This window comes from Geospiza fortis, unplaced genomic scaffold (assembly GCF_000277835.1).
Source record: "Geospiza fortis unplaced genomic scaffold, GeoFor_1.0 scaffold20, whole genome shotgun sequence".
NCBI classification, from domain to species: Eukaryota; Metazoa; Chordata; class Aves; order Passeriformes; family Thraupidae; genus Geospiza; species Geospiza fortis.
The window spans coordinates 1,735,336-1,758,165 of NW_005054374.1; the positions used below are offsets into that span (position 1 = coordinate 1,735,336).

General features: G+C 41.2%; 1 protein-coding gene across 1 annotated transcript; it reads left to right on the forward strand.

The window, feature by feature from the left end:
* The first annotated feature begins 3,419 nt into the window (after positions 1 to 3,419).
* On the forward strand, positions 3,420 to 13,041 carry XK (X-linked Kx blood group). The gene is made up of 3 exons (XM_031060194.1): positions 3,420 to 3,451; positions 6,685 to 6,947; positions 11,983 to 13,041. Exons 1-3 carry the CDS (start codon positions 3,420 to 3,422, stop codon positions 12,804 to 12,806), a joined length of 1,119 nt encoding a protein of 372 aa, XP_030916054.1. The 3' UTR covers positions 12,807 to 13,041.
* Positions 13,042 to 22,830: the final 9,789 nt, after the last annotated feature.

Sequence of the window (22,830 nt, forward strand, 5' to 3'; positions counted from 1 at the left end):
CTGGATGTGCTGTGCCAACAGCACAAGTGACTATGATGCCATAGTCCCCATGGCATCATTTAGGCATGACAAAGTGATGTATGTTGACCTCTCTCTAAACCCAGGATAACTGGAATTATAATTACTAATTAAATAGAGTAGTACATTCATACTACCTGAAAAACTAATTTTCTGCTAAAGGCTGGAAGGACTCTACAAATTAAAAGTTTAATACAAACCAAGTTCTCTTTACTTCTAGGGAAATGTGTCAGTTTGTAGGATACAGCACAAATGTCTGGGAAGTCAAAATTATTTGACACAGACAGTAAAGGGTTTTGGGCTTTGGGTTTTTTTTCCTTCCTTGCCTTCCTGCAGCTAAAGATTGCAGTATCTGTCAGAAGAGGAAACTGATTGCTTCCTGTCAGATATAGCTATGCACTGTAAATATTGTTGTGTTTTCAGCACACAAAATACCTTCCCTTTCCCTGCTTTGTACAGGGGGCTTCCTACCCTATGTGGACTGGCATACACACAAGGTTTGAGTGATAGCTAGAAGGCAAAGTACATTTTGGTTGTATCATCACTGCACTGTGGCTTTTACATTTTGTAAGCTGAAAAGGACCATTGTCCTTGGAGGCATTTTACTCCATCCTTGTAGGCAAACCTCTGATCCTTTGCTCCAGAGAATCCTGCTGCTCTCAGTCATCTGCTTCCCTCGTGTGAGGCCTGGCTCCATCCTCCCTGCTGGGACTCTTGTGCCCCCCTGGCACAGCCCAGGGCTGCTTAGGGAGAGCTGGGTCAAATTAGGTCAAATTAGGTCAAATAGGACACAGACAGTGGAGCCTCCCCAGGCTCTGACTGCTTGTGGCAGGGAATGGAACGTTGAAGAACCTTGAGGCTGTGTGTGATGACATGCTGCAACAGAGGGCTGGCAGCTTTGGAGGGCTTTAAAAGAAACTTAACAACAACTTTTTGACTATCTCTGTTTGATACAGCACAGTCAGGATTCCTCTGTTCAGACTTAAATACTCAGATATCAGTGCACTGCTTTACCATCAGCCCATATGTGTTGTGTGAGTTTTTCTTCATCATCTTAAAATCTAGATTTTTTTTCCCTTCCTTTTTTCCTTAAAAAAAACTCCTTTAGAGTTGAGGAATGGTTTGGGAATATCTTGGCAGGGAAGGAGGGTATTTAGCCTTGCAAGCCAAATGATTCAGCCTATTTTGAATCATCTGAGTGATGGAAAAAAAGTACTTTCTCTCATAGAACCTTCTTGCATGCCACCACCTTCCCCAACCACCCACACTCCACCTGCTCAGGAGGCACTCGCTGTCCTGCTGCTGCCACTGGAAGGACTAAAATTAGGTAGCATCCCTCTTCCCAGAGAGGACTTTTGGTGTACTGTTCATGTACCCTTTTTTAATTTTCCTCCCACTCCCTAGGAGTTTCTCTATAAATTCAGAGCAATTTGTAGAGCAAAATTCCTATTCCCCTTAGTGGCCTGGCTGTGATCCTTAGGATGCAGGCATGCCAGAGGCTCTGCAGAGACTTGGCTGGAACAAAGTGACTGCAGGTTTCTGGGCATCATGGGGATTCCTGCAGCATTTCAGGTCAATGCCACTCCTTGTGAATGCACTTGTCTGGATGCTTAAAAGATTTATTTGGGTAGGATTGGTTTTGGGTTTTGTTTTTTGCAAAAGGAGATTATTTTACCACACTAAGTAAATCATAACAGAAAAAATTACTTAAAACAGTAGCCAGTGTCAATGAGAGGTTTATTACTTTTGTCTTGTGTCTAGGGAAGGTCATGATGAGCTTTTTGGCTCAGGCTGCTCCTGTGCTAGGGTCTGTCTCTTTGTTCTTTTCATTTGGGTGGCACTTGTAGCACCAAAGTCTCCTTGAGATTTTAAGCACTGCTACAATTCCAATACATAATTACTGGATGGTTTTTTTTTGCTGGTGCACTGCTCTACACTTAAGGATTTCTTCTAAATGTAAATAACCCCTCAGAGAATCAGGGAATTGTTTAGCTTGGAAAAGACCTCTCAGATCACTGAGTCCAACTGATAACCCAGCACCACTTAGTGCACCACTAAACCATGTCCATGAACACCACATGCCTTTTGAACATTCCTAAGCATGGTGATGCTTGACACCACTTCCCTGGGCAGCTTGTTCAATGCCTGACTGCCCTTTCAGTGAAAAAATCTTTACTAATATCCACCTGAACCTCCCCTGAACCAATTTTACAGCATTTCTTCTTGTCCTGTCTCTTGTTATCTTGGGAGAAGAGACTGATCCTCACCTCAGTACAACCTCCTGAGGAATTGTAGAGAGTGATAATGTTCCCCCTGAGCCTCCTTTTGTCCTTACCCTTCATGATAGGCACCAGAGAACCCCCTGTTAACTTGCTTGCTCTTTTCAATTCTTCAAGTAATAAAAAGGTCAAGAACTGAAGTGCAGATTTCCAACAAACTGACTTGGCCAGTCAGGGCTTGCAGTCACACCCTGGGGATGTTGGTGGTGCTGGGACTGTGAGTCTGCTCATGCAGGGACTCCTGATTTACTGAAGACTCTACTAAACTGGCATCATCAAAACCAACTGCTGTGAACCTGGCAGTGCTTCCACCTGGTACCAACTTCATGGAGAGGGAAGTTAGAGTGACTGCAGGTATCTTTGGAACTCTGTCCCCTGGTGCTCTGTTAGTGCAGTGTGAGCCCAGCCTGTTTTGTGTGAGGAGATGCAATCAGGGGAGGGCTGGGTCAGCAGAAGGATGAACTCCTGCAAAACAAATCTCAAGTAAATATAACAGGCCCCCTATATGGAACACTAACGACTGTTTTCCTCAGGTTATGATAGGACAAGGATATAAACAATAGACTTTTTTTTTTAATGGGATCAGGCTTTGTTTCTCAAGGCATAAGGAGAAACAATTACATGTACCATGTAGACAGCAGCACAGCAGATGCAGGAGGAAGCTTGCATCAAACTGCCAGAGGAGCTGATGTTATGGCCAAAGTTTGAGTCTGTGAGCTGCAGGAAATAAAAAAAAAAAAAGAAAAAACAAAAGCTCCAGGTTTTTTTACAATCATTCATGTTTTGGGCATCTAATTCTGCAGTTTGAAATCTAATAAGCTCTAATGGTGCAGATAATGTTTCAGTGACATTGTGCAGAAACCTTGTCCCTTGTGAGTAGTCTCTCTTTGCTAGTGACCTGCTTAAAAGTTCAAAATAGAACAGGTCTAAAAACTTTCTTTCCTTGTAGGACTTCATCAGCAGACCTCCCTGTAGGAGATCCTCCTAGCTTTAAACTTTACAACTCTTGATGTGCCTCCCTCTTTTCCAGATGGGAAGAATATGTTTAGAGTCTCTTGAGCAGATGTGTTAGGTGTCCATGGTGGGGTGAACAGGAAATCAGTGCAGGTAAAAGGTAGAACAATGAGTGAGGAGCAGATCTTTGCCTGGTGCAGGTAAGTAAATCTGCAGGACTGGTAAGTCTCTTGCATACTTCTCTAAAGAGAAGGAATTAGTGAAAATTATGTATCAGGGAAATCTACTTGTACATTTACAGAGGATGTGTCTGGGTAGATCTCAAATAGCCATTTGTTCTTGGAGTGCTGGTTGGGTGTGGAAAGTTCCATGTTTTCATTGCCTTCTCCCTTTTCACACCACCATTATTTTGCTTGTGTTTCAGTCCCACGCATCCATGATAAAAGAGGGAATGAGGTGCTCACTCTCAGCAAGTATATAAGGGTAGGATTATTCCTCCTACTTACTGTGTAGAAGACAAATGTGTTGGGGCTGAATCACTCTGTGGGCACTGTCAGGATCCCTGGAAAAGTATGGCTTTTCTTTCTGCCAGGATGTTTCTGCAGCAGGGTAGAAAACAGCACCATCCTTTTCTTACCTCTTAACTTTCACTCTAGAAAGCACATCTGACTTTTTTTCCTCAGAGCAATTTTTGTTCCTGCACAGCCAGTGCTGTGGTTGGCAGTGCCTTACATGCAGAGGACACAGCCAGCTGCTTGCCTTCTGCTCTTGACACCATGTGGAGGGCTCTTGAAGTGGCCCTAAACATCATTGCAGGAGATGGATTGTGCAGAAGTTGGGATCTCTCCCTCCTGTCCCTCTGGAGCAGAGCAGCAGTGAGGGCTTCTGTGGAATTCACCGTGCTGCAGGAGCTTGTAACTGTGGGGGAAAGCTGCCACGAAGCAATCCCTTTCTTGCATTGTCTCTTAGTTATATTTCATGCTAAAAAAGAGCAAGCCAGGCAGTTCATTTAAAGACAAGATGCCCAACCCCCTCAGCATGTGCTTCATAGGCAAAGCCAGTCTGACACAGCAACGTGATCTGCATTGATACTTCATCACAGTTCTGGACCCTTCTCCTCTGCATGGTCATTCAAGTGACTGTGCCCCTCCCACACTTTATTCCTTAAACTTTTAGGTTGGTGCTTGTTCTTTCTGGCGTGTCAGCTGCCAGTCTGCTCCTGCTGGAAGCAGTTGCTTGGGCAGTGGCACCAGCTGCAATCCTGAATGCATTTGTTACTTGTTCCAGAAGGCCTGACTTCCAGAAACACTCTTGCATGGGACTGGTAGGGCCTGGGAGAAAATGGGCATCATTATCAATGTAATCTGAATGCTTGCATATAGCATTTTTATTACTCTGTCATAGTGGTAAAAGCCCCATTTAGCTCTAAGGTTTGCTCATCAGACTGTTTCACATTATGTTTGCTTTTCTGTATGGTCAAAAAATCCCCATCACAAACAATATACTGCTACTTAATATCCAGCTAATAAAAAAAAAAATCAAATGCTTGCTCCAAAACTCTGAGTTTGGTTGGTTATAATGTTTGCTATTGTCAGTAGTCTCATAAATCTGATCTCCTTAATGGGATCACTACATATTTTTTTTGATGGGTCCCTAGACTATATCTGCTTCTAATCACACACAGCAAGAGTTCAGAGCCTGATGCTGAGATCCAGTTTTCCATAATATACTCAGACTTGCCCTCAGCTCAGGGTGAATGCATGGCTGTGAATACTAAATGAGACAAAAATGGTCTGGGATCTTTCTTTTTGGAACAAAATCGATTTGTTGGTTTCAGAATCTATGCTGGCTTCATAAAGCCACAGTGCTTTATTAATTTTTCACACTTTCTTTTTGGCTGTGTGGGTTCTTTCATGTGGAACAAGATTGACAGGGAGTGAAAAGATTAATGAGGGGAAGACAGAAAGTCACCTCTGTGAATGGAGCATCCAGAGCGGCAGGAATGTTGAAAAGCTTTAGTCATAATGATAGCTGAAGCCTAGTGAATCAGGAATAGTACTACACAATCCCAAAACTGCTCTTCATCTAGAGTGTTTGAAACTTGCTAGTGGTCCAGTTAGAGGAAAAAATGAAGTAAAGTTTATTAAATTAAACAGAAGTAACTTTTTTTATTCTCCCTTCCCCTTCATCTTGAGATTTCACCTGTTCCTTGCTTGTTATTACTTCCTAGACAAGGGTGAATATTTCCCAGTGTTTTGGGTCCTGCTTGATGCCCAAGCCTGCCCTTGACACCTTCATACCTAAGCAGTTCTCTTAGAACTACTCTTCATGAGTAAACTTTATAAAACTATGAACTAGTTTTCATAAAGTTTTAGCCAGTTAAAAAACAATCACTGGAAGGAAGTTGCAGATTTCTTTCCTTGCAGATATCTCTCCAGGGCTGTTATTTTCTTTTATACTCCAGGAGCCAGATTGTCCTTGTTGCTGCAGCATTTTCTGGAGACAACCTTTTCTGTTCTCTCCCAAATGTATGGATTTATCTCTGTGCGTGGGTGAAGGCAGCAAATAGTGTAACAATATGTAATTTATGAGTAGAAGTGTATGTGCTGGCACCAGTTTGTTCCTTGGGAGTTAGTTGGCAATAAGTTAGACCTGTATAAACAAGAGGGTTTGGCTCCCACTGTGTTTAAAGTATGAAGAGCTGCAGCAACTGGAAACACTGCATCTTCTTAGTTAGAATCTTTTTTGCCAGATTATATTTAAGATTTCTTTAACAGAACAGTAAACATAAGCCCACTTGAGAACTAAAGCTCCTATTCTTGTGCCTTTAAAAAAAATAATGTTGATTTCAAGGGTTGTGAGGCTCAAAACTGCTCCTTTTCACTGGTCTGGCATGTTACTGGTGTTTTGAACCATTGCTTGGTAAAGTTTGGAGGTGTGTGCACCTGCTTGTACGAGCTTTTCCCTTCAGATGTTTTAAGGCAAAGGAATGAAAAGTGGGTTTATTGCCATTAGCATGTCACAGATGAATCGAGAACAAGAAGGAAAAAACATGAGTAGCTGAAGTAGCACACTTCCAGTTTGGGTCCTGGGTTTGACATCCTTGTAGTGGATGAGCAGTTTAAGGACTTTAATGGGACAGCAGAGAGCAAGGACAGCTCACAGAAAACAATTAAGCCTCCTCCCAAGTCTGAGTGCTACAAGCAGCCCAAAGGGCACTGCCAGGTTTCTGCCCTCTAATAACATGTAATTCCTGTTTTAAAGAATGAAATCTGTCATATTCCAAGTTTACCAGGAGGAGAAAACCTACAGGCTTTGCTCTATGAAAAAATAGCTTAGGACTTAGTATGTGACTGCTTAGAATACCAGGAAGTGGGGAGACCTTTCATTCTTTCATTTTTCCCTGTTACTCTGTCTCCTTGTTTGCTTGTAGGTGTGTGGAAGCCCTTTATATTTACTTCCGTGCTGGCAGAGTTGAAGATCCCTATGTCAGCATTACAAAGAAGAGGCAGATGCCCAAGGATGGGTACTCAGAAGAAGTAGAGAAGGAAGTGGGACAGGCTGAAGGCAAGCTGCGCACACACAGGTCTGCCTTCAGCAGGGCCTCCGTCATCCAGGCCTTCCTCGGCTCAGCGCCCCAGCTCACGCTCCAGCTCTACATCTGTGTCCTGCAGCAGGAGGTCACGGTGGCCAGAAGTAGGTGGAGCTGTTGCTATGACCTTTTGGTGTTTGGGTGGGAGGACAGTCAGTTAGAGCTGCCTTGCACAAGAACCAAGAATTCTGCAATGGGTTTCATCTCCCTGATAGCTTTTGGTGGTGATGTTGCTTTCAAGTTTATATCGTCATGTTTTAGACTTGGGTTGCTGTAAAAACACTGATTTGATAAAGTGACCATTATGGTATGAGAGGGAGACAGCTGGAGGGACCAAGCTGTCTACATGAAAAATTTTAAAAATAACCTCTGTTCCATTCTTTTTGAGCAAAACTTTCTGGAAATTCCTTGGGGTATACTGCAGAGCATGTTTTGTCGTGCTGCCTCAGGGAAGATATACTTTTAGGAGTGCAGTTTTATGTATGAACTGAGAACATGAACTATCTTTACTATCTGATTCTGAAATCAAAAGGCAGGACTCAGTAAGCTGCTGTGCAACTGTGGTCATCTCATCTCTGGACCCAAGCTGTTAAGCCTTCACCAAGCACAACATGGACTTACCAGGACCCATCTCTCTTACTGTGAAACTCTGCATCTTGCTTCCCCATTCCTTGATTTCCTGTCTTGCTGCTAAATGGAGAACCATCTCTTACTGGTCATGGGACAAACAGCTTTTCAGTGTGAGAAAGGACTTTGGCACCTGTGTGAACTTGAACATGCATTTCCACTGAAACACTAAATAGCTCTTGTTGTATCTCTAAGGTCATGAGAGGATCTTTACCGGGTTCACAGATAGGGAGGCTGAGGCTAAGGTGCAAGTTTCTAATTGAAATAAAGTCAAATATAATAATCATAATCATAATAATAGTAGTAATGAAGGGGATAGAGAGGATTGAGAGGGGTGGAGGGAGAGAGAGGGAAAAGAATAAAGCCCAAGAAAGACAAGTGATGCACAAACCATCCCCCAGCATCGACTGGCTCCTCCTAAACAACTCTCTCTCCCCAGTTAATACACTGAGTATGATACCAATGGTATGGAATATCCCTCTGGATAGTTTGGATCATCTGTTCTGGCTGTGCTTCTTCACAGCTTCTTGTGTACTTCTTCACTGGCAGAGCATGGGAAACTGAAAAGTCCTTGACTTAAAGCGCTGCTGGGCAACAATTAAAACAGTGTGTTATCAACATTATTCTCCTACTGAATCCAAATTCAGCCCTGTATCAGCTACTAGAAAAAAAATTAGTTCTACCCCAGCCAAAACTAGAACATCATAGCAGTAGTTTCTTGGAAGACATTACTCCTTCCAGTTCCTGAGTGAGACATTACTCTTTCGAGTCCCTGAGTTCTTCATTACTAAGGTAGGTCCTTCAAATAACCGTGGCACTTATGATGTGGGATGGAGACAACATGATTGAATCCTTTGCTGAATGGTGCAATTAACAAAATCTCCAGTCACTTTGCTGTAGATGGCGTTTACTTGAGAAAGGTCATCTTTTTATTGTCTTTCTTTTATTACTGGTTTTGACCTTGCTGGTCATGACTTACAAAGAGAAATCCTGTGTTCTAGATGATCAGAGAATTGCATATTTAATAATCATTTGTAATGTTCTATTGCTTTTAGCTTTTTCAGTCACTGCTGAGATAAGTTGTAATCACAAACTGATAAGTGACAATCCTTGGGTGAAATGACCAGAGATAAGCTTTGGCTCACCAGAGAGTTTGGTAAACCCACTTGCAAATGCAGCAGTTATTTCATGCTTCCCAGGAGCATCTCCACACAGATGGAATTCTAAAATACAGAAATACAAAGAAAAAAAAAAAGGTGTTAGGAATGATGTCAATGTCTGTTAGAGCTCATTCATCAGAAAAACAAGAGTCCTAGCCATCTTCTTATTGTGTGTATCTTAGCTGCTGATATACTGAAACCTTCTGCAGTCTCTTCATCCGGCCAGCCCAGTTCTTATTCCACACTTCAGATATCTTCAGCTTCCCTGTTCTTTGACATTGGTCCTCCAAATTTCAGGCTCTCCTCCATTTGCATCTGTTATAATTATTAATGTCTTTTATTTTGATTTCCACGTGTTTTGTCTTGTGTCCTGATCAGTCTGTTATTTTTCTGGATTCCTACATATCCTGTCATTTACACAAGCATGTAAATTCTGCTTGTTCAGGGGTAATGAGGTCGGTATCACCTGAGAACCTGAAGCTGTTTTACCATCATGCTGGGGGCATGGCATGTCCATATCAAATCTGTTTGAAACTCCTTAGTGCTTCCAGTGTTGGCTTGAACACTTCTGAATAGAGCATGTATCCTTGCTGAGCCCTTTGTCAGCCAGAGCCATGCTACAAATTTCTTGTGTATTTCATGGCATTCGTTAATTTCTCTGGATGTTTTCTTATGGATTATTGGGGTCTTGCCAGTGTCTGGCATTCTTCAAAATTGTCATTTCACAGTCTGCCAAGAATGTAAGATCAAGACAACCAGAGAGCTGCAAAAGCAGGGCCAACTCTTGGGGTTAGTGATGAGCAACATAAAGCTTTGGTGACTGTTTACATGAAAAGTGTAAAAATATTGGATGTAATACAAGATTGGAAACCCACATGTATTAGCCTACTCTGAGTCCTAGTTCTATTTTGTATACATGTAACTATAGTATCTATAATAGATTTCAGTGGTACTTGTGAGGTAGCTCATCTAGAGCAGAATTCACTGTCTTAGTACTTTCTGAAGTGGGAAGGACCAGGTTGTGAAAGGACTTCAGATGTAATACCAAAGCACAACAAAGCAAATCAGCGCCTCCCTGGATGACTCTGTGAGTGTCCAACTCTGATTTGTAAGGAAAAGCCATTTGGGAAGAGGAAGGAAGAAGAGAAATGCCACCTTTATAAGGACTGTTGGAGGATTTGGAAATGTTCCAGGGGAAAATACTTTGCCTTTTAAATTTACATTTCTTTGCCTGCTCAGGATGAGTGAAAGCAACAGTGTCACCCTGTGGTATTTCCCTTTGTGGTTGCTTCAAACCATCTTTCTCACTGGATTAAAAATTATGTTTGAACTGAAGGTTTGGTGACAATGATGAGCTTTTAGGAAAGGAGTAGGAGTGGACTAGTGTGTTAAACCAGAGTCAGCATGACTTATTTTCTATCAATGGAGAAATGCCTCTTTTGAAGGTTTGAGTTTATAAGATAGGTTTGAGATTAATGTAGATTCCCTAAAGTGAAAATAGGGAATAAGATCAATGTTTCAGCTTGTCAAAGCAGAAAGCTAGCAGAGTTTCAGCACAGCAGCACTCAGTCCCCAGTGGGTACATCTTTATGTTCCTTTAACTCTGAGAACATTCTTTTGCTTCATGAGCTGCTGGAATTTATGTTCTTTCACAGCTCAAAACTACAGGAAAGATTTTGTAAAAAGCCATAGGATATCAAGCAATATTCTTGACTGAACTCACCTGCTCTTCTGCTTTCAGCTAATGTTTTTCTAAGACATAACAATTAAAAATCCCAGCTCTATGTGTCTTTTGCACATAGGTTTACTGTCACATGGTTATTTTAAGTCACTATAAGAGACATCATTCAGTGCTGTAAGAAAGATGTAAAAACTACTGACTACCTACAAACAATTTCAGCATAAACGTTTTCAGAGAATATATGCACCACCAAACTAGCATGTACAAAATTACCATATAAAATGATAAATGCTTTTTACCTTACTGAGTGCCTTGGAAAATTAGATATAAAGACTTAATTGTTTTCCAAAGTAATTCCGAGGTGTTTGTGGGTCATAATGAGATTAGCTGAAATGATAGAGAAAATTATCTTAGAAAGTTGTTAGAGGTCTTAAAATACACTTGTTTCTTCCAAAGGAATGCTTAGAAATTAATGACTTCTAATTAGAAAAAAAGCCCAAACCCTGATAATTTTGGCCATAATAGCTATAGCAAAACAGGGAATCCAGTTTATTTATAGGATACAAATGTTTATTTGTAGGATATTGGCACACAAACTAATTGAAGGCTGCAGAAAACACTGGTTGCTAAGCATTGCAAATGTAATTGACATAATTAGGAATTCCAAACTCTAATTATTATATCTGAGGCAATATCAGCTATTCAGCATGTTAGTAAAAATTGTGAATAAATATTTATATAATTGGACATGCAAATACAAAAAAAACTGGGGGCAGTTAGCACTTTGTTTACTCTCTGTGTTCAGTATTCATGTACATTGTACCTACTTAATAAGGCAAGACAGGATGCCCTCCTGGTAACATCTGGTCTCTGCCTTCACTTTCTGCAGAATTCAAATGTGAAACCTTCCTTTCAGGTATTCTGGGTAGGTGGGAGGTACTGAAAATTGATCTGAATTTAAAGACATTTTTAATGGGAGTGAGGTTTGTTTTTTTTTTTTTAATGCCTGATACAGATTAGTGTATAAAGAAAATTGATATATAGGAAAACACAGTGCTGCAGGCAGGTGAGTAAATATCTCTCTACACAACCAGAGACAATGGGGGAAGTGCTGGGTTTAAATTCCTTCAGCTTTCAATTTTGAGCTGTATCACATACCTTTTTTGTGATTTGCTTCGACACAGAATTTCACAAGCACCAAGTTATCTGCATGTCTAAGTTACTCCAAAGTTTCACCTTCTGTTTTGCAGTTTTTCATCTGTATGGAAAGAGAGTAGCACCCCTGTGCCTTGTGGAGTACTGTAGGAGTTAGGGAGCAGGTTGGATACTGTAATGATGGGGCTGTGAAATTACCAAGGACAGCCTGTGTATGAACAGCCCTGGGCAGGGGGAGGTGGGACAGACAACTGCTGAGTGCCTTCTTTTTCTTACCAGTTTCCTGAATAAGTATCAAGCAGGGACCAAAATAGCAGGTAGGATTAGAGTCATGTGCTGAGTTTGGCTGGGGTAGAGTTCATTTCCCTCACTCAGGTATGGGCTGGGAACGTCTCCTGTGGCATAACATCCTGCTGGGAATCCCCAGGCGTGCAGCGACACTGACTGCACCTATGTTCCCCTGATGCAATGCCTGCTGCTAAGCTGAAGGTCCTGATTTGTCTTTTCTCTCTGTAGGTGTTTTTATGGTTCTCTCTCTCCTGTCGATCGTTTACGGCGCCTTACGCTGCAACATCCTGGCCATTAAGATAAAGTACGACGATTACAATGTCCGTGTGAAACCTGCTGCCTACCTCTGCATATTCATGTGGAGGAGCTTTGAGATCGCCACACGAGTCACAGTGCTGGTGCTTTTCGGTTCAGTCCTTCAAATCTGGGTTTTCGCCGTCGTGCTAGTGAATTTCTTAGGTTTCTTCCTCTACCCCTGGATTCTCTTCTGGCTTAGCAAGTCGCCATTTCCTGAGAACATAGAGAAGGAATTGAGCAGGTTGGGCACTACCATTGTCCTGTGCCTTCTCACGTTCCTGTATGCTGGCATTAACATGTTCTGCTGGTCGGCAGCGCAGGTGGAGCTCAGCGACCCCGACCTGATCAGCAAATCGCAGAACTGGTACCGCATGACCGTGTACTACATCGTGCGGCTGATGGAGAACGCCTTCCTCCTGCTGATGTGGTACGTCTACAGAACAGACTTCTACCTCTATGTCTGTGCCCCAATGTTGTTCCTGCAGCTCCTGATAGGTTACTGCATGGGCATCTTCTTCATGTTGGTGTTCTACCAGTTCTGTCACCCGTGCAAAAAACTTTTCTCCTCCAGCATTACTGAAGCTTTGCTGTCCTGTTTCAAGATCCTCTACTTTATTTGCCAGCATCACAAATCCACTCTGCTGACAGGCAAGGTGGTGATGAAATCTGAAAATACTGATGAAGCACGGGGTAGTAGCAAGACAATAGATTCTCAAAACAGGAATACTCATCAAAGTGTTTCTTCTAATGCCTAGTACAACTGGAAGCAAGTAGGTGCCTTTGGAAGGTGGCATATCACCTGCTGGGAGCATTGTGTATCTTAGACATTGTGTCTTGTGGGTAGGATTTCTTTCTTGCAGATGTAGCACTGCATGATGGCTGACATGCCTGTTTTTGTGGAGAGCAGTGTATGAGTATTTGTGTTTGTGTATGGAGAGCAATCGTTGTTTGTAGATTTCTATTTCAGAGCCTTTTTGCACATGGGTTTATTGTCACATGCTTATTTTAAGTCATTATTGGAGACATCATTCAGAAACTGTCCTGATGCTCACCTTACTCAGGAAGTCTGAGGATGGAAGGCAATGACTTTTATTTCAGGATGTCCCATGGCATGCCACCCTAGCATGGAAACAGAGCTTAGACCTGGACTATGTATGGACTGTAGCTGTGGTCTGCTTTGATCAAATTGCAGACTATTTTACACTCTAATCAGTGTAATAAGATAATACTTCTCTCAGTGGTAGAAGAATTGGACTTGCACAATGCACTATAGTCTGGGTTGCCATGAAACAGCCAATTAGCCAGCACTGACACAGAAATGTGACTTACTGAGGATGGACAGAGGGGCTTTGCACTGTTTCACCCTTCATGTTTACTGCTTGTTAGTAAGGGAAGTAAATTTAACACATTAATTGTGATGTTCTGGAAGAGCTCATTTTTCTTTCATTATTATTTCTTTAATACTTTGTGATGTTCTGGTGTCAGGGTGATGTTCACTTTATATAAATATCTAGAGGCTGGGCAGACAGTATGTACCAGTCATGTAGGTGCTCTCCAGTGCACATCTCCCGGGAGTGACTGACCCCATCTCAAAATGTAGGTGATAGGAGTCACTCTCTGGAGACCTGTTACTCAGTGTTAACCAGATGCCTTCACAATTAGTTCTGACTGTCCATCTGGCTTTTAGATGGCTGAAGTTGGAGAGATGAGCACTTCCCTGATCATCAGGGGTTTGGTAGTCCACCAAGTAGGCAGCTCACTGACTTTTTCTACTTGGATAGAAGACACTAGTTCCTTCTTTTTGAGCTGTGATTTGTTATGATTAGTTTAATATCATTAATTCAAAACCCTCTGACTTCTTTACCTCAGAAGTATCTCAACCCTGATACTGAAGTCTGAAAGAGAAAATGGAAGTCATTGACTTTTTGTTCTCAGCAATACTTCACCACAAATAAAAGTGTTTCTGTATTTTTCAAATTTCTGAGAAAGCTTTAGCAGATGAACACACAAGAATTTAGTGTAAATACACAGACCCGTATATATGTTCACAAATTAAGTGAAAGCATTTTGCACTTTGTTTGCTTAGCACCTTCCTAACATTTCTTTTGAGTGTTATACATTATGGCTGCTCATGGAAACAAATAATTGATGACCAAAGCATCTCCCAGTGCTTGAAGCTTAGCCTCCATTCTGTCCTCATGCAGGATGTAAAGCTCTTAATAGGGATGACATCATCATAATTGTTTTAGAAGTGTCTCAAACTCAGGTCTGGGGTCATTTTTAATGAAATATGTCGCCTGCAGTGCTGCAAAGACGACCTGCTTTTATTTTTTTCTTTACTACAGTGTAAATGAATGTCTTCATATTTCAGTTTTATTATGGAGTTATGTTTTCATTTTGCTAAATATGTGTCTGTATGGTATGTGTATGTAGATGTCATTAAATTATTGGTGGGTGGTAATGGGATTGTTGGCCTGATTTTGCCATGGGAATGTGTCTCATATCTGGGGAAGACACCAAACACCTCCATTCTAATTTCTCTGAGGAGAGGAGAATAGAATAGTGAAGTGACTCCTTGAAGACACGACGGTGTTTTTCTGTACCTTTGTATGTGAAAGTACACTATAGGAGTTCTCTGTGCTTTTCTAGATGTAAAAGATTATTGCTTTTTCTTTTTCAGTAGAGAGTTAAAGTAGCAAGGGAGAATGTAACCTTTTCTTCCAAACCTGTGGAGTTCAGCCCACTGGCTCAAATTTTCTGGTGTTCTTACCCAAAACTGAGTATTTGTCTTTATAGCTGGAGACTCATCAATATCAATAATCAGGGAATTATAGTGGTTGCCTATCTACAGATGTACCCAGGTCAGAAACATTAGTCTTTGGGGGAAAATTTTAAAAGTAGCTTCATATGTAGTAGTAGTTCATATCTAAAGAGAGAGCTTAAAGCAGAATTTGGACACTGTAAGTGGTGGTGCAGTTGTGATTGTGCCATTTGGAAACAGTGAAAGCTTCACAAACCTCAGCCAGGTTGGTGCTACAGTGAAGGCAAATATAGGAGAGGTACAGAGCCAGGAGCCCAGGATGAATACACAGTGAGTACCATTAAACCTCACAGAAGACTTTATATGCATATTTACAGTGTGTGTCATATTACTTCTTATTTTTACACCAGTCTCCTGAAGTGCATGCATAGGGAGATGAATATTTAAACCACTGAGAGGAAAAAAAAATTATATGGGTTCTATTACTGTCCTGTGGTTTTGCCTTAGTTGTGCAGAATAACCAAATACAGTTCAAACACTCCTCCAGCATGAGGGGCTGTTGCCTGTGCAGTGCCTGGTGTCACCATGGCCCAGGGTGGCTTATCCAGCTGTGCTGCCACTGCTGGTGGAAAGGTGCAGGAAGGAGTCAGAGACACAACGATGCTGTGTTAAACCAGGGCTTGAAGGGAGCTGCTGCTTTTTCTGAAATGTGTTGTAAAGCTGGGAGAGACATTTTTTTCTCCAGATAATGGAGGGTGTTGTTATCAGTACATCCAGTGGCTGCATGGAGAAGACGTGAGACATGAGAGTATGAGTACAAAGTCTGTCTGTGTATGAATGAGTGATCTCTTGCTGCAAGTTCACTGTGCTTTTACTCTCCTCTATGAATGTTACAGGGGCCTGTGTGTTCATGGAAGGCTTTAGGGCTACTACTGAAAACTCTACTCTTTTGAGTAGTCCTGAGTCACAAAAGGATGGCTCAGCAAGGGTTATTTGTGTGTATAAGAGTATACAAGATCTGGCACATGGGTTTTCTTTTATACTTGTAAAACAGCACCAATTAAAATGTTGAAACTATCCCTCAAGTTGTGTTGGTGTCAGTTCTTAGTGTGCTGCTTTCAAGAAATTCAAAGTAAAGGTAACAGAGCACACTGTCATCTGTCACCTCATAGCAGCAGAAATGTTTTCAAGAAGACCTGACAGAAGAATTAATCTGTGATTGATTTAGGAGTTCTTTACCCCCACGCTTCCATTGCTGCTTAGAAGAACATTTTGTAAGAGGGGGGCAGTTTAAGAGGCCAGTGTTGTATGGAACAAGATTAGTATCGCTTACTCATTGTCAGTGTGAGAATATTTACTGGTTTACATTGAGAATTGGGAGGAAATTGTTACCTTATAAAAAATGTTTTAACTTCTTCTCTGCACACTTATTTTACATTCATCTGGATTTACCATATACTTATATCTGACCCTGGGAGTATCTAGCAAAATCATTACTGAGGACTTTCGTGGAGGGATAGGAATGCACAAAAACTTTGCAACACACGTGTTTCTAAATTTAGATAGATAAAATAGATATATATTTTGTAAATATGGGTGTAATTAGATACATTGTGACAAGTTGTAATAGATGTACATCACTTACATAAGCATTGAGAAAAGATTTTAGAAGTCCTCATGGTGACTGACACTACTGTGTGCTAGTATGAGCTGCACTTCCTGTGTCAGAATTGGTGGATACTTGGGACTGTTAGACTGTAATTTTAATTTAAAAATATATAATTTTCATTTACAAGTAGTTCCTTTTTCCCCATACTAGCTGATAATATCTAGCCTAAAACAATGAACCATTTTCTATCACTTTTTACCTATTTGACGGTCTTATGTAGCAAAGAAAACAGGGCATTGAACTCAGATGTTTGCAAGACATCATCAAAATCTTGTATTTTAAAATGAATTTGTGATGAGTGCCTCAACTCAGTTGGGAATCATCATAGAAACATGAAGGTACAGTAATATGGCAGAGATGGTAAGTTTGATTTATCAGAGATAGAAGACTTGAAAAGTAAGATGTATTAAAGATTATGTAATTTCCTACTGACCAAGAAAGAAATGTATCATAAAACTGTTAGGTCTTGGGGTCACCCCAAAATTAGACTAAGAATGAAAGGTAAGTGTTTCAAAATGACAAATATGAAAGCTTACTGAGTCTCTGCCCTGAATGAACAACTTCGTATCCTGGAAAAAAAAAGTTAAATCCTTTAAAAAAAAATTTATTACATGCAGTTACAAAGAAAACCTCTTGTCACTGAAATAAAGTTTTATGGAAGTGGTGAATGTCTGTATTCAGGTATGAAAATTTTGCCTTTCAGGTGAGAAATTCAGATGTGAATGCATATGTGTGTAAAGGCTTCTAATCACAGACTAGCATCAATGGGAAAACACACGTAAGCAGAGGATGGATGCTAATTTGTTGGATGTTGCTTACTGAGATCCTTCTGGAATAACATCACAGTTGTAACTTTTTGGCCCTGAAGGTGAGACCTGATTGATTTAATGAACTAGGAACAGCCTGTCTTAAATAGGGTATGTGCCTTCATGTTCATAATTGCTGCAATTCCTATTTTGACAGAGCACACAGAATGACAGCAGATAAATGTTACATATTTTAACTTCTGAAATGTCTCTCATCACCTATTTGTTTCATCTGATTAATGTGCCCTGTCAGTACAGAGCTTTAATCAGCCACAGACACTTTCTGGAAAATGATCAGGAGCAGATTTAGATAGAGAGCGATGCCAGAGGTAGTCAAGGTGAAGATTAATTCACATCTGCCTTCTAGAGTGGGAAGTAAATGTCCAAACCAACAGGTCAGCACCTTACAGATGAGGTACCAGCATTGCAGTTTGGTGTGTTCATGCATGGATTTGTAGTAATTGTAAATGGAGTAAGTTGTGTGCCTGACTCAACAGCAAACAGAAGAGAGATGCTTGTGATTCTTCAGTTCTGCCTTTGTGGCCCTCACAGCCCCAGTTACATCCTTCAGAATGGGTGTCCTGGCTACTCCTCCTCCCTCTCTGCTGCCTCATGGGGATCATTTTAAATAGAAATGGAAAAAAGGCACTGTGAAGTGCTCAGCCAGATTTTTCAGTAGGGTTGCTCTTTTGGAGCCGAAGATTCCTGGCAATGAAAAGGGCTGAACTCATGGAGTACATCAATGCTTCATTGCCATTTTAAATATTTTAATAATGGTGGGCAGTGCAGTAACTCAAAAACATCCAGGTGTCATTTAAAAAAATTAGAGGGGAAATGGAGTTTTCTAAAAGAAGGAGCTTCAACTTTGGAGCTACAAGGAAAGTAAGAGAGCCCTACAAAAGCACAATAATTGTTTAAACCTTTTTTCATCATGTTTATTGTGGTCTTCCCTGCCCTTTTTATTTTTTAAGCAACAAGAAGAAAAAATACCAAACAGGAGAAAGATAAATACTTTCTGAAAAAAAAAATGTAACTGCAAACCTATGGAAATGTGTGTGGGAACTCACAATCATGTTGCATTGAGGGTAAGCCTAGATTTCTCCACTGATGTTCTTGGAGAGGCATAGTGAAAACACCAGAAAGGAATCCAAGCACAGTGAGGCAGAAACTGTGAAGGTCATTCTGATCTAGGACATTGTACCATGTTAAAAAAATCATTATCTATCTTTTTTGTTCGACTACTTTAATACCAACAGTCTTAATTATATGCATATTATATGTATTTTGATATATGTAATACATATAAATACAGAAATATTAATTATATTTATATTTTATGTATATGTGTTGTAGTACACACATTAGTCTTGACTACTTTAATACCAGCAGTCTTAATTATAAGCATATTATATGTATTTTTATATCTGTAATACATATAAATACATAAATATTAATTCTATTTCTATTTTATGTATGATATGTGTTGTAGTACACACATTAGTCTGATTCTGCATCTAAGCACAAATAGGCAAAGTACTAATGGTCAGAACAGAAATGTTACCCCTGACATCTTATGTGCAGTTTGCTTACACAATTCCACCTTCCTTATGCATGGGAAGAAAAACAATGGACCATGCAATGTGTCAGGTAGTTTTTTTAAACCACGTGGTTGCTGGGTGGTTCCTGCTTTGATCTTCATCCTGTTTTCTTCATCAGCTGAAAAGATGTGATGTGCTGAAAAAACCTTTCTGTTCTTTACAGAAAGATAAAAGATAATTGATTGGAGAAACCTGGAACACTGGCTGTGCTAAGCCTTGTTCATGGTGATTTGGCTGTGTGGATCAGAAATGAACCAATCTTCAGATTCAGAGGAAAGGAAAAGGGAAAACTTTACAGGAGACAGGTGGGAACAGGCAAGGAGTGTAGTAAGTGAAAAATTACTTCTGCCTAGTCATGAACGATGGGCCTCAGCAAGGATGTGGGTGTTGTCCATGAGGAATGATGGTAAGGCAAATTCAGGGAGGGCTGCAGAGTGCTGCAGCATTAACTCATCAGACAACTCAAATGCCAGTGGCAGCTGACTCTTCACCATAATTTACCATTGGCCAAAATGCAATGGAAGCCCCAGGGGCACCAAGCAGGAATCCATTAACCATCAACTCTTGCCCTGTAATGTCCTTTAGCAGTCAAGGGCTTATGTGTTTAAGCTGCTATCTTAATAACCCATACATCACTGTTCTTCCCAGGGCACAAGAGCAGTTGTCTCTTCAAGCAAGAAAAGAAAAAAAAATCACCAGGGAAAGGGAAGTTTTACTAGTGGGAGATCTAGAATTAAAAACAACAAGCTGTTTATAGTCTTAAGTGTATCACTCATTTTTTATTACACTAGAACTTCAAAAGAAGTTCTAATGTAATAAAAAACTAAATGCAATTTTAGCATGTGTAGGAGTGTATTTGTATGGGGAGAAAAAATACTGACACAGGATTGGAGTATGATTTGACAGACTCTCCCTGCCAGGTAGCAAAAGTCTCAGTGAGATGACATTGTGTCCCTTAATACAAAAGCAAGTGTCATAAGCCACTGTAATTAGCAGTCAACAGATGTGATTTTGATCAAGGTGGAGGCAGCTCCTCGAGCTTTGGTAGAAGACTGTGTGAGAGGATCTCTAAATCCAGCTGAGAAAGAAATGAGGTACCTCCAGCCTATTGCTGCTCCCCTGAAAGCCTGATCAGTGAAAATAGCAGAATATGATTAAACCATCAAAACTTAAGAAGTCATAAATACAAGAAGTTAAATGAATAAATAATATTGTGGAAATTGTAGTCCCTAATCTAACCCACTCATTGAAATTTTGTTTTTCATAGTGATTTCTCTGCAAGTGCTAAAAATGCCAGGAGGGTGTTGTGTATATGAATAAACTGCTCTAAACAGTCTTACAACAGGAGGCCTTAATAACTACTCATCCAGTGGTAATTTAACCTGGAAGAAATTAATCCCAGTTCAAAGCCTAAATTATGGACACACAAATTATCAGACACTCGTGTCTTCACTGAGTTTCCCAAAGAGATGGATGGATGCTTCCAAACTTCTCTTGAGTGTAACTTAAGCCAGATAGGGGTTTGTGAGATAGTCTCAGGCAAGTGTCCAAGTTATCAGGGAAAATCCAGAAGTAAAAAAAACTTTATCAAGACAAATGAGTGAAGGGAAATATATAAATGCAGCAGTTGTGTGGCTAGAGGACTGTAATTCTATAATAAGACGCAATTTAGGTATGATTTAGCAGCATATAGGCTTCATGCTGAATCTTGGCACAAGGATGAACTCTCTTTTAGTAATCTAGCTGAAGGATGATTTTAAAGCAAAAGCCTCATCCTTGCTGCCATAATTTATTGTATCATGTTATCTTGCTTAGACACATCCATTAAATATGACATCATTCCTCAATGTTTCCTCTGTTAATATTACTGAAAATGAACATAATACCAAGGCTGCATCTGTCATCTGCTGACAGAGCTGGGTCACCCCCACACCTTCACACTGAGGATTAGGAGGGAGAAAAATCAGCAAAAGAATTATCACAGCACTCCTTTGTATTTCACAAGACAAACTGCAGCATTGTGAAGACCTGTAGTGTTGCCCTGTGTTGCAGGGTTTGGACACTGAGGTGTTCACACCTGGGAGCTGTTCCTGGGCATGAAGGGGGATGGTGGAATACTTCATGAGATACCACAGCAGACCTCTAGCAGGCTGGGAGGCACCTCCTTCATTTCTGGTTGTGGAATAGGGATGCAAACGTGTCAGGAGTAATAGAGCTGCAGCAGATCCTGTTAGGAAGAAGTGAGCTAAGGAGCTCTGGAAGTCCTTCCCAGAGTGTGATCAGGAGCTGCTAATTAGAAATGGGATTTGACAGCCCAGTGCTGAAAGAGAGAGGGAAAAGCAGGAAAGTGGTTTTGAGCAGGGATGCAGCAGGAAAGGAGACACGAGGGCAGGTGCATAGGGAGGGAAGGACTGAGGGGAGGATTCCAGCTCCTTCCACCGGGAGCGGTGCGGAGCCGGCGCTGCCAGCGGGTGGCACCGCGGGGCTGCTGAGCCACCGACCCGGGTGAGACGGGCACAGGAGAGGCTGCTGTCCCTCTTCTCACGTCTTTCGAGGTGTTTTCTTGAGCAGGAAAGCGCTGGTGGAGTCCCTCTCTCCAGGCAGAGAAAAGCTACCCTCGACTGTCACCAGCACGTGTAAACGAAGTGGATCTGCAGCCCTGGGAAGAGAAGACTCAAAGAGATGATGGTTGTGTTCCAGAGCCACATTAGCAGGTGATAAAGCTGGTAGCTGCCCAAAGGATGCTATCTGGGCTCCCTCTCCCTCAGTCCTGTGCAAAAGCAGGTTAATTTTACCTCTGCCTTTATACATGGGAGGTTATGCTGTGGCAGCTTTAGTCCAGCTCTTCTGGAAACTACTGACAGCTTCCTGAGGTGGAATTTCTGTCTGTACTTAGGACATGCTGCTGGTGGTGTCTCTTCCTTCCAGTAACACAGCAGTGTGCAGCCATTCTGGCCCGTTTCGTGGTGGTGCTGCTTGCCTTCAAGCCAAGAGTGGTGTGGCAAGCAGCATCTGGACCAGACATTCATTTTTTAAATACAGCACATGGGTCTCTCATGATGACTGCAAGTCAGTGTGGGGAAGTACTGGAGCAGGGAATTGCATTGAGGGTTATAGTGTAAGGCAAGGACCTAGAAGGATCTGCCAGTCATTGGAGTCTCATTGACATGTTTTTCCCTGGCTCATATCTATCCCCCTTTCTGCTCTCTCAGCTTGGAATCATTTATTTTGTAAACAAAACAGAAAGAGCAGAAGTTTCAGGCTATGTCATTCCCTGGAGTGAAGGCAAGAACACGGAGTGACAGCCTCAGGCTGCGTGTGAAGAGTCTTTTCAGGGAAGACAGCTTGACAAGTCCCTTGTTTGCTTCTTCCTCTGTGCTGTAGAATCAAGGCAAGGTTGGTAAACAGTGATTGCCCTGCATTCAAAATAAAGACTTCAGGCTACAAAATAGAAGAGGTTAATCAAGGTCTCTACTGGCTTTCCCCCTGCTGCATGAGAAGGAGGAGCTGGATCTCTCACTCTGTTCTTCACATCACTCTCTCTTTGGGGATTTTTACTTGCAGAATTTTTCATTGTCCCTTTTAGGGACATGTTTGAAACCCCTAGGCCTATTGCAAACACCTGGCATTAAATTTGTGCAGCAATACACAGACCATTATTGTGCAGAGCAGGAGAGGAGCTAAATTAATTCCTAAGCAATGAGGTAAAATTACTGTGAGGAAAGGAAGAACCCTGAGACATGAATACTTCTACAATACTGTCATGCTGAAAAAGGATCAGAGTTGACTGAACTTTTGAGCACAAAGAAGGATGAAAAATGCTTTGTGTAATCAAGCAGCTTGAAACAAATTTTATAAACAGAGTGAGATAGCATTTAATTTTTTCCATACTTTAGTTTTACACTCCTACATAATTAATACAGAGCTGACAACATGTTTTTTTCT

Bases quoted from the DNA above. Each gene is read 5' to 3' on its own strand.
- XK (XM_031060194.1), top strand. From the start codon at position 3,420: ATGAGTGAGGAGCAGATCTTTGCCTGGTGCAG. The intron at 3,452-6,684 runs GTAAGTAAATCT...GTTTGCTTGTAG, and splicing joins CAGATCTTTGCCTGGTGCAG to GTGTGTGGAAGCCCTTTATA. The intron at 6,948-11,982 runs GTAGGTGGAGCT...TTCTCTCTGTAG, and splicing joins GGAGGTCACGGTGGCCAGAA to GTGTTTTTATGGTTCTCTCT.